This window comes from Rhinopithecus bieti, unplaced genomic scaffold, assembly GCF_001698545.2.
Source record: "Rhinopithecus bieti isolate Rb0 unplaced genomic scaffold, ASM169854v2 scaffold_14826, whole genome shotgun sequence".
Taxonomy (NCBI): Eukaryota; Metazoa; Chordata; class Mammalia; order Primates; family Cercopithecidae; genus Rhinopithecus; species Rhinopithecus bieti.
Window position 1 is genome coordinate 362048 of NW_016808328.1, and position 15753 is coordinate 377800.

The following is a 15753-nucleotide window of genomic DNA, read 5'->3' on the forward strand; positions in this document are numbered from 1 at the left end:
GGAAGGAAGGAAGGAAGGAAGGAAGGAAGGAAGGAAGGAAGGAAGGAAGGAAGGAAGGAAAAAAAAAAAAATTAGCCAGGCGTGGCGGCGCTCACCTGTTGTCCCGGCTACTCAGGAGGCTGAGATAGGAGGATCACGAGCCAGGGAGGTCCAGGCTGCAGTGAGCTATGATCATGCCACTGCACTCCAACCTGGGTGACATAGCAAGACCTTGTCTCAAAAAAATAAATTAAAATTAAAAATGCCTACTTTAGATAAAGTAGATAAAGTGACCAGGGAAGGCCTGACTGAGAAGGTGGGTGACCTGAAGGAGCATTTTAGTAAACTTTCAAATGCTGCTGTGGGCCCAAGGCCCTGTGACAGGGAACTGGGGCCCATTAGTCCTCCGGGTCTGGAGTCTGGCCCCTAGGGCTCTGGGCTGTCTGCCTAAACTCCCCATCATAACCAAGAAGGTGCTGGACAATGCTGGCAGGGTCAGAGGCTCAGGGACCCCAGGAGAGTGCTGGGCTGGTTAGAGGAGGAAGGGGTCCAGGAGAGAAAAGACCTCAGAGTGAGGAAAGGCAGTAGGGGGTGGTTGGGCAGGGAGCCCAAGGTGTCTGCCTGGCACTTCCCTAGACCATCTGCACTTTCTGCTTCCAGAAATCATGCAAAGTGGCCCTGTGACCTGGGAGTGAGAGACCAGGTCTGTTCTGACCTGGGGCCCCGGGGGCAAGTGCAGTCAGAATTTCTATCCCTGCCTCAGCCAGCTGGCTTAGGAAAAGGCTTCCAGAGAAGCGCCTCGTTTCCCAGTTAGAGTCACACCTCAGGCCGGGCGCGGTGGCTCAAGCCTGTAATCCCAGCACTTTGGGAGGCCGAGACGGGCGGATCACGAGGTCAGGAGATCGAGACCATCCTGGCTAATACGGTGAAACCCCGTCTCTACTAAAAAATACAAAAAACTAGCCGGGCGAGGTGGTGGGCGCCTGTAGTCCCAGCTACTCGGGAGGCTGAGGCAGGAGAATGGCGTAAATCCGGGGGGCGGAGCTTGCAGTGAGCTGAGATCTGGCCACTGCACTCCAGCCTGGGCGACAGAGCGAGACTCCGTCTCAAAAAAAATAAAAAATAAATAAATAAATAAAAAAATAGAGTCACACCTCAGTGGGTCTTGAGCTTTAAATTCCCCCTGGTGTCTCAGAGGGCCTTGAGTCCTGTGGCATGGCTCCTGGCAACCTGGCTGGTTTAATTTTGTTCTGGATTCTCCTGCCTCTGGGTCTACACTTTTCACTTGATCAGTTGACCAACAAGTACCCGGCCGTGCAAAGAGAACTGTGAGATTCTGGTCTCCACCCTGAGCTTATCTCCCACCTGCAACATGGGGATGTTGAAACCTACCTGCTTACCTTGGAGGCTTGTCAGGGGGACACCAGAGGGATGCGCTTGGGCAGCCTCCCTCGGTGACCATCCAGTGCCAGCTCTGGGGTACAGGTGAGAGTGTGAGACCATTGGCCCCTACCCACAGGGAGTTCCCAGACCTGTACGTGGGATCCAGAGGCAGGGATAGGGGGATAAATCTGGCTTGGGGGATCTGCAAATCTCCCCCACTCCCTGCCACCAATCTCACAGAGCATAAGGCTGTGGATCATAATAGAGAATAGGGTGAGAGGAGGACTTTTACCCAGACCCCTAAGCTCCCAGACACATCAGAGAATTCACTGTAGAAAGTAGAGAGAAGACTGTTGAAAGTAAATCTTCATAAACTGCTTTCTACACGGAGAAGCCTGTCTAAACATAAAACGACAGAACAAGAAATAGAAGTGAAAATGAAAAACCACCCAGTGTGCGAAGGCAAACTGTACAGGCCAGTGCCCCCGGGAAACTGATGGCCACAAATATAGCATGGAAAGTATTAATAAGCTTAATATATAGCAATTTTTAAAAGGCACTAAAACCTTCACGGGAAACTAAAAGAACATGAAGCAATAATACGTGTTGGATTATGATGGATAATAATCATATAAAAAGTTTCAGTCTCACTAGTAGTAGAAAAAAAGCCAAACAAAATCAAGAGCGTGTAAAAGATCTTCCATCTTGATAGACACGTCCCTGGGGTGTGACGCAGCCTCACACGCGAGGGTGACGACTAAATCTCTCCGGAGAGTCATCTCACTCCAAGAGGGATCAGGGCCCGTAATATGTCCCAACCCTCTGCTGCCGTGAAATCACTCACCGCTTCTTGGAATCTAGTCTAAGGAAATAAGCAGAGATGCAGACAAAGATTTTTATAAACAGAAAGTCACTTTCATTTTATTTTAAATGGTAAAAAAAACAAAAAAAACAAAAAAAAAAAAACAGTATTTTAAAAGTTTTTTCCCCTCTCAGGAATTTTGAATGGAGACTTTGGAGCCAAATGTCTATCTAAAAATAGAACAACATTCTGGAAATAACAGTTGTGTCTACAGAAGAAATGTCTGCAGCTCCCAAATCAGTCCCTTTTCAGCTCCAGCTGCACACATCAATAAGAAATTAGCAACGATGTAAACACCCGAGAGTAAGGAGGTAGATAAATAAAAGATGAGGCTTCCTTGAGTTGAAATATTTTGCAGCCATTAAAAATGAAGTTTATGGAGTTTTAATGATGTGGGAAAGTACTTCTGATGTGATGTTAAGTGAAAAAAAAAAAGCAGTATGAAAATCTGTATTTTAGTAGCACTGCAACTGTGTAAATATACAAACCCATACAAAAAGAGCTGGAAGGGAAAACGCCGAATGGTAATGGTGTCTATCTCCAGCTAGTGGAACCATGGGAGGATCTTTTCTTCTTTGTATTTTCTATGTTCTTGAATTTTTCTACAAGGATCACCAATTACTTTCAGAAAATAGAATATACCCATCCTGCTCCCTGCCGTAAAATCATGTGGGTTTCTGAATAGAAGAGACAGCAGAAAGGCCAAGAAGCGGGGAACGTAAGCCAGGGTGGCCACGGCATGGGGTAGGGAGGTGACAAAGTTGGCGTCAGACCCCCGGGCCTTGAATGCCAAGCCCAGCATCTTGAGCTTCACCCAGAGCCCTATCTTTTGCCCAGGTTGAAAGAGGACAGAGTGCCCCTTCTTGAAAGTTAGGGCCTTCCAGGGTAGGTACAGGTGGGAGAGCAGGGTATTGTGGAAGCTCCAGGTGCCAACTGCCTGCCTCTGTCCCCCACTCTCCCCAGGGAAGAGTTTCACCCTGACCATCACTGTGTTCACCAACCCCACCCAAGTGGCCACCTACCACCGAGCCATCAAGGTGACCGTGGACGGACCCCGGGAGCCCAGACGTAAGTGCCACCGAGCCCCCTGAGCCCCTGCATGGGGGAGGAGGGTCCAGTGCGGGAAGGACGGCAGCTAGGTCAGACAGATGGACCCCTCCTGGGGGTCTGCAGTCCTTGGCTTTGTGCGCCCACACACTGCGTGCCTGCCAGCAAACCCCTAAACCCTCTGGGCTTAGCATGAGACTGTGGGAGGCCAGCGAGGAGGCTGGGAGTGGAGATGACTGTCCATGGAGACTGCTCAGGGAGTCAAGGAAAGGAAAAGGATGGAGAAAACTTTCAGATGTGGCATTTGTGGGGGTGCTTGTGTGTTTCTGGATGGAGGTTGGGCCAGGCTTGCCTTCCTGTGCCCCCAGCTTCTCTGCCGGTGGCTGAGGGATGGGTGGAGGGCAGGAGTGATCAAAAATCAAGGGCTGGCCTGGATGTGAGGCCAGGTGTCTTCCTTGGAAACTGGGTCTTTGAATCTTAGCGTGTGACTCGCTCAGGTCACCCAGAGCCCTGGCACCCGGACCCTACGAGCAGGGAGTTCTGGTCCATCAAAGCAAGTTTGTGTTTAATTCTCTCTGCTTGCTGAAGGTCAGATTAAGGCTGGGGAAGTGGGAGGGTAGGCCGAGGCTCTGTGTCCGCAGAATGAATGAGTGAATGAATGAAACAGAGGCAGCCAGCGTCCTGAGCTCCATCCCACCTCCCCGAGGCATTTTTCAGCTCGGTGCACTGAGGGTTGGCCTGCCCCTCTCTTTCTCAGAAATGTGACCCTTTGCAGTTTAGAAGTCACTATTGAATGGGATCTTCGGGACAGCAGAGCCAGAGGGGTCACCCAAGTTCTAGCGAGGAGAGAATCCAGGCCTGAGGGAGTTGGGTACCTGAATAGGACCTAATGCTGTGCAAGGTGCAGGAAAGCGCCCCAGGCTTCAGTCTTCCCAGATGCAAGATTCTAGGCTGAGCAGGCCTGGGGCAGGAGGCCTAGCCCTGGGCTGACCCCTCCCTTCTTGGGAGTCAGCTGGGCCTAGCACCCCATCTTCCAATTCCTGGGCCCATCCCAGCATCTGGCCACTTGGGAAAGGCTTGGAGCTGAGCCCAGCAGACCTGGAAGAGTCTCTCTCCAGGGCTCTCAGGGTCACCTCTGCCAGCCCTGAGCCCCTGCACACATCTTCAGGCCTGCACGGTCAGCTCCCAGCCAGCACTTGCTCTGACCACACTCCTGCCGGTTCCTTCCTGCAGAGATCAGACATGGAACAGCCCATGCTCTTGGCTTTGGGCTTCATGACCCTAGGCAAGTCATGTCTTCTTTGTGGCCTCAGTTTTGTCATCTGAGAACTGGATCAGTGACTCCCAGAGTCTCAAGGTAGTGATGGCTGGGAAGCCCTCATGAGCCGTAGACCACCATAGTGCAGAGGGCAGGTTGCAAGCCAGCCTTCCTGGCTGTGGGACCTTGGGCTAGTCATCTCCATGCCTCAGTTTCCTGAACTGAAAAATGAGATTCACACAAGCAACTACCTCATGATGCTATTGCGAGGAAACAATGGCTAAATCTATAGAAATCTCTTAGCGGTGGGGGTTGGCAGGTAATCCGTCACTTTAGCCAGGGCTGTTATCTGCAGTGTGACCTAGGGCAAGTCGCTGACCTCTCTGGGCCTCAGCTCCCTCCTCCATGAAGTGTAATGATGCCACCCACCCTGCGGGCCTGGAGATCGGGGCGACGAGTGGACAGCACATGGCCATAGCACAGAGGGGTTCCATGAGTCACTGGGTCGGCAGTGTTCTGTTGTCTTCGGTACCCAGCTCCCTTCCTGCACTCCTACCACCACCATTAGTCAACGGTGAGCTCTCTCATGGGCAGCAGCTGGGTGGCTGCCTTGGTAATAGAGCTGGAGGCATCAAGTCTCCATTGAAGGAGGTGGCAGCCCTGCCCTACGTCTCCAGGGGCAGGGTCAGCTTGGACAGGAGCCACAGTTGGGCTCAGGGTGGGGATGCAGCACTCAGGAGCCACTCCAGAAAGAGGGGAGCACCCAGTTGGTAGATGCTCGGGACGGGGTCTTGACGCTTGGTGGGAAGATCCCAAGGGACCGAGCAAGGTTGGCACCTCTGAGAGCCCTCCATGCTCAGCTCAGCCCACCCCAGAGCCGCCCACTCTGCCCTGCTGGGGCCCCTGGATGAGCGTGGAGACTTAGCCCTGCCTGTGGGAGATTCCAGCGGAATCCCCTGCCTGCTTTTCCTTGCCTGGGTCTCCCAGACCTGAGATGGCCCTTTCTGGGGTGAGCTGGGAGGTAGAGGGGTGACTCAGGACCAGGCAACAAGAGGGAGGGACAGAGGCTGGGTCTGGAGACCCGCGGCATCAGAGGCCAGGCTTGCTGCACCACCTGAGACGGGTGGCCTCACTCTCTGGGCCCCGGAAGGGGCTGGATCAGTGGTTTTATTTACAGAACAGAGCAGATATGGGGTGCGGGGGGGCAGTCTACTAGGTCCCCCATCCTTAGGACCTGCCTACTCCAGTCCCTGGCATATTCTGGCCTTGATATCAGGTCCCCCCCACACCCTGGGTTGCAGCCCCACTCCTTTGTCTTTGACCTTGGACAAATCCTTGGCCTTTCTGGTCCTCAGTGTCCCCATCTATAAGAGTGAAGGGACCAGCTCGGTGGCTCCTGGTCACTGAGCAACCTCCTCCCTTGTGCCAGGCCCTGGGCAAAGTCCCCATTAACTGCTCTCCTGGGCAGCTCCAGGAGAGGATAGAGGCCAGGGCGTAAAACCTCTTGCCCACAGTGACCGTCAGCATACCCTGGGGGCTCCGACCGGGGTCTCCGGGAAGTGAGGACCACTTGGAAGGGCCTTTTCGCCTCAGTGTGCTCAGCTGTCAAATGGATGGTATTGGTGTCTGCTCAGGGGAGTCGCTGTGAAGGTTGACTGGGTTGACTGGCCCCAGGAAGTGCCCCACAACCTTCGTGGGTTGTTACAGGCCTTTTGTGCTCCTGGACTTCCTTTCTCAGCTTTTTTCCTGTTTTGCCACCTCCGACCCTCTGAAATCTGAGCCTGCTGTGGGGTGAAGTGGGAGTAGGGGCTGGTTCTGGGAGCCAAGGACTGGGAATCTGTAGATCCCTGAGGCCGGCTGTGGGTTCTGTGGCCAGGTCGTTCCCCTCTGGTGCCCTGCAGAGCGTGCCCGGCCTGCAGCCAGGTGGCCAGCTGGGTTTGAAGGCTGGCTTGGTGGCTTCCTGCCTGTGTGGCCTTGGTTTCTGAGGTTCTCAGTGCTGGTGTCCCTCAGAGTCACTGGGGGCTGGTTAAGAAGCAGGTTGCTGAGCCGTGTCCAGGATCCCAGCAGGAGGGGTGCGACACCTGGCAAGTCTGGCATGGACCACGGTGGGGGAACGGACCTCACTCCCACCTAGCCTGTGCCCGTTACCCTCTGCCCTCCCTCCCACACCCTGCTCTGGCCACCCTGGCCTCCTGGCTGGTCTTTGAACTTGCCAGGGACACTCCTGCCCCGGGGGCCTTTGCACTGCTCTTTTTTCTACCTAGAACACTCCTCCCCAGACACCCCCAGATGCATGGCCCACTCCTTCACACCCTAAAGCCTCTGCACGTCTCAGCAGCACCCGTTTCAAGTGGCACACACACAGCCTTCCTCACCTCTCCCCTTTTCCTTCCTGGCTTTAAGGTCACCCCCGAGCACTTACCACTACCACCTTCTAAGGTGCTACCTAGTTCGATAATTTGTTTCATTTGTTATTCATTGCTCCCGTTTTGTTTTGTTTTGTTTTGTTTTTTGAGATGGAATCTTGCTCTGTTGCCCAGGCTAGAGTGCAGTGGCAAGATCTCGGCTCACAGCAACCTCCACCTCCCAGGTTCAGGAGATTCTCTTGCCTCAGCCTCCCGAGTAGCTGGGATTATAGGCACACGCCACCACCCCCAGCTAATTTTTGTATTTTTAATAGAGACAGGGTTTCACCATGTTAGCCAGGCTAGTCTCGAACCCCTGACCTCAAGTGATCCGCTCACCTCAGCTTTCCAAAGTGCTGGGATTACAGGCATGAGCCACTGTGCCCAGCCCCCTATTGTTTATGCTCTACAAGGGCAGAGTTCTTTTCTCTGGTTTTCCAGGCCTTGGTATAGCCAGACCCCGGGAATGCAGGCAGGAGCTCCTGCATTCATAGCTGCTCCATAAATCGTTGATGAATAAGCAAATGATTCATTAATGTCATTTCGGGTAGTGCGAAGTCCTATGAAGAAAAACAAAGCTGGGAGAAGGAGTGGAGGGTGCAAGGGATGGGACAAGGGGTGGGGCAGGGAGGCCGCCTGAAGAGGTGATCTTTGAGCAGGGGTCTGAGGTGAGCAGCCAGCAGAGTGTGGCAGCCGAGGGTTTGGCATGGGCAGGAGTGACCCTAAGCCCACAGTTGGGCCTTTGAGGGCCTTAGAGTTTCCGCAGTTTCTTCCTGGGCTGAGGAGAGGCAACTGCTCCGGGTCCCTGGCTCCCAAGACCGCCACAACCGCCAGGAGTGTCCGCTGGGCTAGGGGCAGGGTAGGGGAGTCTACCCAGCAGGAGGGAAGGGGTTAACCACAGACCTCCCGGATTCTCCTAATCAACCCCAGGCCGCTGGAAGCCCCACTTGCAGCCCTGGGAGGGAACCGCTGGCCTCCCTGCCCGCTGGCCCCCGGCCAGCCCGTTTCCCTGCCCAGCCACCGACCCGGCTTTCATCTGCTCACAGGGGGCCGATTCACAGCAGACCACCCCAGTCCCGGCACCCGCCTGCGATTCCGCGAGGCTGTTAAGAGTCGGGTGTAAATCTCCTGACAGGCCGCAGAGCCGGCCTCGGGCCGGGCGCCCCACCCTGCTGCCGGGCAGACAGTGGCTGCTGTGTCTGGGTCACAGCCGCACCAGGCGGCCAAGAAGGTTGCCGAGCGGCTTCAGATGGGTGAAGGGGCTGGTCACTGGAGCCCACACTGTCCCCAGCAGACGATGCTGTTCCTGTGGCCCTGCCCGACTCTGCTTCTCCCAAGAGGCTGAACACTGAGCTGGCCTCCTGCCTGTCGGACCTTATGGCCAGGTGACCCAGCTCTTCTCTCATGGAGGTCTCGGGAAGCGATGACCTTAGCAGCCGAGCTCCATAGAGTGTGTGACCTTTCCAGGTTTGAATCTCAGGGGTGCCACACACCATGTGACCTTGGCTGTGTGCCTCCACTTTTCCATCTGTAAAACGGGGGTGATAGTCACAGCCTGTCAGAAGGATGAGACCCTTGGAGACGAAATGCATGGCCCACCTTGCACAGTGCCTGGCACATCATGGATGCCTGCTGAAATGGCTGCCACTCCTATCATAGGGGCTTGTGTTGGGCCTGCATGGAGGCAGGGGGTAACCCTGATGGTCTCTTGGTTTCCCCAGAGGCACCTGGTGGGGGTGGGACCCCAGGCTAGCCAGGCTGGTGGTGGTGAAGGATTCCCTGGGGACAGTGGTAAAGGAGCCCCAACCCAGAATCCAGCCCTGGTCCTCTAGCTCCCACACTGTGTGACCCTGGTGAGTCCCCAGCCTGGCTGGGGCCAGCATTCCTGCCCCCTCTTTGGCCTTTATCATATGCCTGTGAGGTTGGTCACCCCCACGGCACAGATGCGTCAAAGAGGAGCTGTTTGCCTAGGAGCAGATGGCCAAGTCAGAATGGGAGTCCAGAACACCTTACCTTCCTCGAAGGCCAAGGCCTGGTGGGCTGTGTAATTGTTGAAACCTTTCCTGACCCACGGGGGTTAAAGGTGTGATCCGCATTTTGCAGATGAGACAGCTGAGGCCCAGAGGGCAAGAGTGGCTTGCCCAAGACTGTGACCACTGGTGGGTGAGAGCTGCCTGGTATGAGCTTGGGGCCACTGGGTCCTTGGGAGGGGCAGGCTGGGATCTGCCCTCCGTAAGTGAGGGCCGTAGGCACTAATCCAGGCCATGCTGGAGTTGCTGTCTGATCTGAGCCCAGCAGCTGGAGGCTGACAGCAGCCAGGACAGGCCCTGAGGGCCAACACAGGGCTTTCCCCAGCTGTCTCCATCCTCTGCTTTTAAAAACATGTGGCCTGTCCTCCAGCTCATCGGCACCCTCAGGGGTTAGACAGTATGATAACCACTTTACAGATGTGGAAACTGCGGTCCACAGGCAGAGAGGGACTTGGTGGGCTAGAGCAGGCTTTGATTGGAAATGGCACTCTCAACCCTGAGCTTCAGAGCAGGGAAGGGCCCCGGTGGAGTCCACTGAGACCTTCTCATCTTCCTCTCCCAAGTCTTATTCTCCTGGGCCTGAAGACGGCAGCTCTGGGCCCTGGGGCTGGACGGGGCCCTAACACCTATTGTGGAGTCCTGATGGTCAAAACACAGGCTCTAGGGAGAGCAGGTGGCCTTGTGTCTTCTGCATGACCTCGAGCTCGCTGGCTGTCCAGAGCCTCAGTTTTTCACCCACATGATGGGATGATGGTGGCAGGCGTTACTTAAGAGGATGTTGCAAGGCAAAGCAAGACGGTGTGTGCCGGCAGCTTAGACGCTGCCGTGGAGGAAGCGCCCAGGGAGCGTCTGCTGCCGTTCTGATGGCTTCCACTCCTGCTGGCCACTGCTTTAAACGGCAGTCCTAGCCTGCAGAGGTGCGATGGGAGCTCTCTTGTGGGAGAAAGGGGACTTCCTGGAGGAGGGGCTCCTGGACTGGGCTTCACAGGACAGGAAAGCATTGCTGGCAGAGGCTGTCCTGAGCTGAGGCTCTGAAGACTGGGGGGCAGAGAATATTCGAGAAATACCAGGAACAGTAGCAGCAGGAAGAAGTGGTAGTGGGTGGGCCCTGGGGCCAGCAGCCCTGCCTTCTTTTCTTTCTGGAGCCCCTCTGACCACCGGCTGATCTTTGCTACCTTAAATCAGCAACTTTCAAAAGGAAGGGGCCTCAGTGGGCAGACTGTACAGATGGGAAACTGAGGCGTACCAGGACTGGGCCGCAAGTGACGGAGTGGGTTAGGGCCAGAGCTCCCCACGCAGCTCTCACTCTGGGTAACCGAATGAAAGAGGCTTTTTCTGAAGGCCATCTTCTTTCCTCAGGCACAGGAACTTCTGTCCTCTTCCCAGTGTGAGGGCCCCAGCCCCGTGGCTCTGAGACTCTCTGGCGCCCTGGCCATGTGGGGCTGCCTTGGCTCCCCTCTGCCCCTCCCTGGCAGTGGTTCCAGCGTTCCATAGTAACAAGGAAGCAATTTCCGAAGTGCTGCTGGACTCCCCTCCTCCGGGAAGTCTGCCCTGTGGAGGGCAAGGGAGCATATGGCGGGAGCATGGGTTCTGGGGTCAGATTACCTGACCCACAGCCTGGGTCCTGGAACAGCCGCTCAGCGTTGGTCTCATGGTGAAGCCTCAGTGGCCCCTTCTGAACAATGGGAACAAAAGGGAAAGTGTCAGGAAAAGAGCCCTGGGCTTGGAGTCAGGGGACCCGGGTATGAATCCTGCTTTGCTGCTCATGCTCTGTGTTCCTCACATGACTTTGGCATCCTGGCCTCCGCACCCCAGTCTCCAGCATGGGGATGATAGTTCTGCTTCCTTCGGGCATGAGCAGAGATAAAAGCGATGGTCATGATGGTGGTGACCCACGTGGCTAGAAAGTGTCCACACCTTAGGCCAGCGCCTCAACCCACAAAGATAGTGTGATGGGGACACCGCAGCCCGGGGTGGGAGAAGGGAGTGTGACTTGAGTGAGACCACCAGACTACAAGTGGCAGGACCCGTCCTCGAACCCAGGCTGGCTGTGAACCCCGCCCTCTTCCGCCAGGCCGCAGGAGTAACTGTAAACACTCTTTGTACACTGTGTGACTCAGAAACAGGGGACTTTATTCTCCTGTGACGAAAGTAACAAGGCCTGAGGTTTTGCACCAGCCCTATTGGCTCCCTTCAAGCTTGTGGCTAAGACACCCAGATCCTTTGCACTCAGGCTGTCGTCGCATCAGTCTGTGGTCCCCACGTCCACATGGCAGGCTTCGTGCCTGTTAAGATTCTTCTGCTCACTTGTCCCCCATCTCATCCACATCTCCCTGCCATTTCCAGTGGCCTCAGGAGCAAGGACAACATTTCCTCCAAGGCCTGTTAGGGCTGAGGACTGGGTCTGGAATTGGAAGCTCTGGCTGTACTGGGCCTGCCCTCCTCAGGGTAGCAGTCAGGTGCCTTCCACAAGGCACCCCTTCCCCATCCGCCCCAGGCCCCACCCATCCCACTTGCCCCATTCCCAAGGGCGTCTGAGTTTGCAGCCCCAGCGCCCCCTGCTGAACTCGCCCCCAGGCCATGTTTTCCCCTTTGTTGCCAAGGGTCCCGGGAGGCAACAGTGGGGGGCCTGGCCAGAGACCAAATGGTCTTATTCCTGCCACCAAGTGGCCCATGGATTCCTGGTCTGGGGCCTCATTGGAGGAGAAGGTGGGGCTCCCTGGTTCTTGGTGGGACTGGCTGAGCCCCTGTGGCTCCCAGGCCCCCTGCTTTCTTTCTGAGGCTCCCAGATGCCCGTTCAAGCTTCCAACAGGGATGCATAGGGAGCTTGGGGGCCTACAAGTACCAGAATCCATTGCGTTCCCATTCTGAAAATCAGAAATCAGGCCTACGCGAGGCCGCAGGCTCTGTCCCCTCATGCCCTACAGTGGTTGACAGTCTTTTCCCACTTTTCGAGTCCCCAGGAATCACATGTCCAGGCCCCAGAAAGCGCAGTGAGTTCTGTTTTACCTCCCACCTACATCTTGCCTCTTCTCCCTCTGCCAATCTAGAAAGTGCACATGTCACTCTAGACCCAAGGCCTTAGGCAAACCTTCTGTTCCCCCTTAGCCCCTTCCACATCTTTTTTTTTTTTTGAGATGGAATCTTGCTGTGTCACCCAGGCTGGAGTGCAGTGGTGCAATCTTGGCTCACTGCAACCTCTGCCTCCCGCGTTCAAGCAATTCTCCTGCCTCAGCCTCCCGAGTAGCCGGGATCACAGGTGCCCGCCACCATGCCCAGCTAATTTTTGTACTTTTTTTTAGTAGAGATGGGGTTTCACCATGTTGGCCAGGCTGGTTTCAAACTCCTGACCTCACTCAGGTGATCCGCCTGCCTCGGCTTCCCAAAGTGCTGGGATTACAGGCGTAGCCACCATGCCCAGCCCACACCTTCTTTTCTAAAGGGTCCCAGGTCCAGGAAACCCCACCCTCTGCTCCATGTGTGACCTCCGACAAGCTTCCTCGCTTCTCTGCAGCTGCAGTTCTCTTACTTGTAAAAGAGGGCCTGGCCACCCTGCCTGCCTGGGAGCCTCCCTCCAAGTCATGTGAGGCAGAATGGTTGTGACCATGTTAGGGTTGATCAGCCGAACCCTGGAGTGCACAGTCCTCCAAGGGAGCAGTCCTTTCCTCAGGTCAGCCCTGGAGAAGCCGCAGCCACTTGGGGGGGTGTGAACAGGGACGTTCCGGGGAGCATTGTGTGTAAGGGAACTAAAGGGGAAGCTTGGGAAGAACTGAAGTGTGAGTGGAGGGGACAGCGGAGTGAACTGTGCCTCCAGTGGCCAGCAGGAAGGAGGGATAGCAATGTCATCCTCACCATTTTGCAGATACTGAGTTTGAGCTCCAAGGTGTGCTACTAAAAAAGCAAGTTACAGAATGACACACCCAGGCTGAGACCGTTCAAGGGAGTTCCATAAGAAACTTACTCTGTGTTTTCCATTCCTGGAAGACGAAAAATGTCTGGAAAGAAACTGGTTACAGTGGGGACTCTGGAGAGGAGCTTAGAGGGGTGGAAACAGTCTTATCTGTAATGCTTTTATTTTTGTAAATATTCATATGTTGCTTGTGAAATGTAAAATTAGTGATTAAAAAAGTGTGTGTGGTGGGGGAGGTCCCTGCAAGCTTGACGTCACTCCAGAAGTGTCCCTCGGCCTCAGCAGGCTGCAGGAGGGTGGGGGCCTGGCCACCCTGACCCTCCCAGCACCTCTGAGCCCTCGGATGTGAGACTGGGATTCTTCCTGTGTGGGCTCTGCCAGATAGGGAGTGGGAAATGCTGGCAGTTTTCTCCAGGTGTGACATCTCGTCCCCTGACCCCAGCTTCCAGGCACAGATGGCCATCTAGTCCCTCACGCAAGCCCCCTACACCTCTGGCCAGCATCCTGGTGGAGTTTTTTTCTGCCAGAGGCCCAGAGAGAAGGCATGTTCTGGGAATCCCTGAGTGACTTAGGGCTGGAAAAGCCTGCAGTCCCATCCTGGGGCCAACTCCCATTGTTCTTGTAGACATGGGAGACAGTGTGCAAGGCAGGCTGGGATGCTGGGAGGCAGAGGTGGGCAGTGCTCCTGGGTTCTCTCCCTGCCTCCCTTGGGGGCATGAGCCACTTTCTCATGTCTGTTGCCTCAGTTTCCTTTTTTAGATCTAGGGTCCTCGTTCTGTTGCCCAGACTGGATGCAGTGGTACAATCAGCTCACTGCAGCCTCCACCTCCTGGGCTCAAGTGATCCTCCTGCCTCAGTCTTCCCAGTAGCTGGGACTACAGGCTTGTGCCACCCCACCTGGCTAAGTTTTTTTTTTTTTTAATTTTTATACAGACAGGGGTCTCAATAGTTGCCCAGGCTGATCTCGAACTCCTGGGTTCAACTGATCCTCCCACCTCAGTCTCCCGAAGTGCTGGAATTATAGGCGTGAGCCACTGTACCTGGCCCTCAGTTTCCTCCTCTGCTAAACAGTGTGTTGTAGAGGTTTAGATCACCAGGTGTTGTAGAGGTTTAGATCACCGTATGTTGTAGAGGTTTAGATCACAGTGTGTTGTTGAGGTTTAGATCACCACGTGTTGTAGAGGTTTAGATAGGTGGGGCAGGACATAACAACCATTTTCTGTTCAGAAAGGCTTTTGAAAACCTCTGGAAAGAGGCCAGTGGTGACCTCAGGGTTCTCCCAGCAGAGGGCTAAGGTCAGACCTCAGGAAGAACTTCCCAGCAGAGTGAGGCATTTCTGTCTCCACTGAGACTTGGGAAGCAACAGCTGATGGGCTCCTTGTGCTCTGCAGGGCACCGGCAGAAGCTGGAGGACCAGACCAAGCCATTCCCTGACCGCTTTGGGGACCTGGAACGGCTGCGCATGCGGGTGACACCGAGCACGCCCAGCCCCCGAGGCTCACTCAGCACCACAAGCCACTTCAGCAGCCAGCCGCAGACCCCAATCCAAGGTACGGCACAGAGGGAGGGCTGCAGTGGGGCGAGGTGGGGGTGGAGGCCCTGGGTGTGGTCCAATCTACCCCAGACCAAAAACCTGTCTGAAGATCAGTCACTGCACCCCCTTGTTTTGTGGAGGAGCTGCTGGTGCTTATTGGCACCTGCAGACAATTCCTCTGGGCTTGCTGTGTGCTAACCATCATTCATTCACTCAGCAAACACTTACTGACATTATTGACACATGCCCGGTGCCTGGCCCCAGGAATCTGCATACCAGGAGTTCACTGTGCCTGGGGAAATGGGGTTAACCCCATAGTGCCCCTATTAAAATTGGGGCATGACTTGTCCAAGGAGCCCTGACAGACTCGCCACTGCCATGTACAGTTTCCCCACCCCTGCCCCACAGCCTCCGATTTTTCATCTGAAAGTGGATTTGTGGCGGATGCCTCTGCCCAGGGCTGGGATGGCATTCAAATGACATTACTGCACTCACACAAACTTTGCAGACTGTTAAGTGACATTCCAACCTAGAGAGGCACATAGCATTCCTGGGAAAGGTCTCCCACCCTGCCCAGCGCCTCCTCCCAAACAGGAGGAGCTGAGGTGGAAGGGAAGACACAGTGGGGGTCTCCATCTCCACTGCCTAGACGGATACAGCAAGCACAGTTGCAGCCACTCCTCAGGCAGGTCTTCTGGAGTTATCGAGGTGCCTGGCACATATAGTAGGCACTCATTAAACGGCTGCTGGCTGCATCTCTCCTCTGTTCTCTCAGTCAGTGAGCTGGGGACACGGGAGGCTACATGCACAACTGGCCCTCAGGCTAGGTGGGGTGCCAAGGGTGCTTGGTGGCCTGGTGGACAGAGGCAGGCGGCTGGCTGCCATCACTGGCTGTGCCCATTCTTTCTCACTTGCCCCGGGCCTGGTTAGAACCCCGTGGCAGATGAATGAATTGAGAAGCCTAAGAGGTTCAGAGCCACCCTCGGGTCACACAGCCCATCTGTGGCCAGGTCCAGAGTCTCCACAGTACCTGTTCCCAAGAACTTTCTGTACCTCTGAGGGGACAGACAAGGGGGCCTGGAAAAGGGCTGCCAACCAGTCTGCCTGCCCCACCCCCTTCTCCAGTGCCACTGGGTCCCTCTACTGACAGTCTTCCAGGCATAGTGCAGCAGCCAGGGACTTGATGCAGGCCCTCAGTGTGAAGAGAGGACCCCTCCTCTTCTGGCCTGGGCTCAGGACTTCCGGCCTTGGTCCGGCTGAGACACCAAGGTCGGCAGAAGCCCCAGGCCCAGCCTCTCTGAGCCCAGGAACTAGTGCATTTGAGACTCTCAGCTCTTGAGCCCAT

The 15753-nt window shown here is 55.4% G+C and overlaps 1 protein-coding gene across 1 annotated transcript in view; it reads left to right on the forward strand.

Annotated features, from left to right (window-relative positions):
- Window positions 1-15753, forward strand: part of RUNX3 (RUNX family transcription factor 3) — a 65221-nt gene that overhangs the window by 43113 nt on the left and 6355 nt on the right. Inside the window, exons 5-6 of the mRNA XM_017886550.1 lie at window positions 3188-3292; window positions 14266-14424. Of these exons, the coding sequence (XP_017742039.1) occupies window positions 3188-3292; window positions 14266-14424 (264 nt within the window). The remainder of the gene's footprint in view (window positions 1-3187; window positions 3293-14265; window positions 14425-15753) is intronic.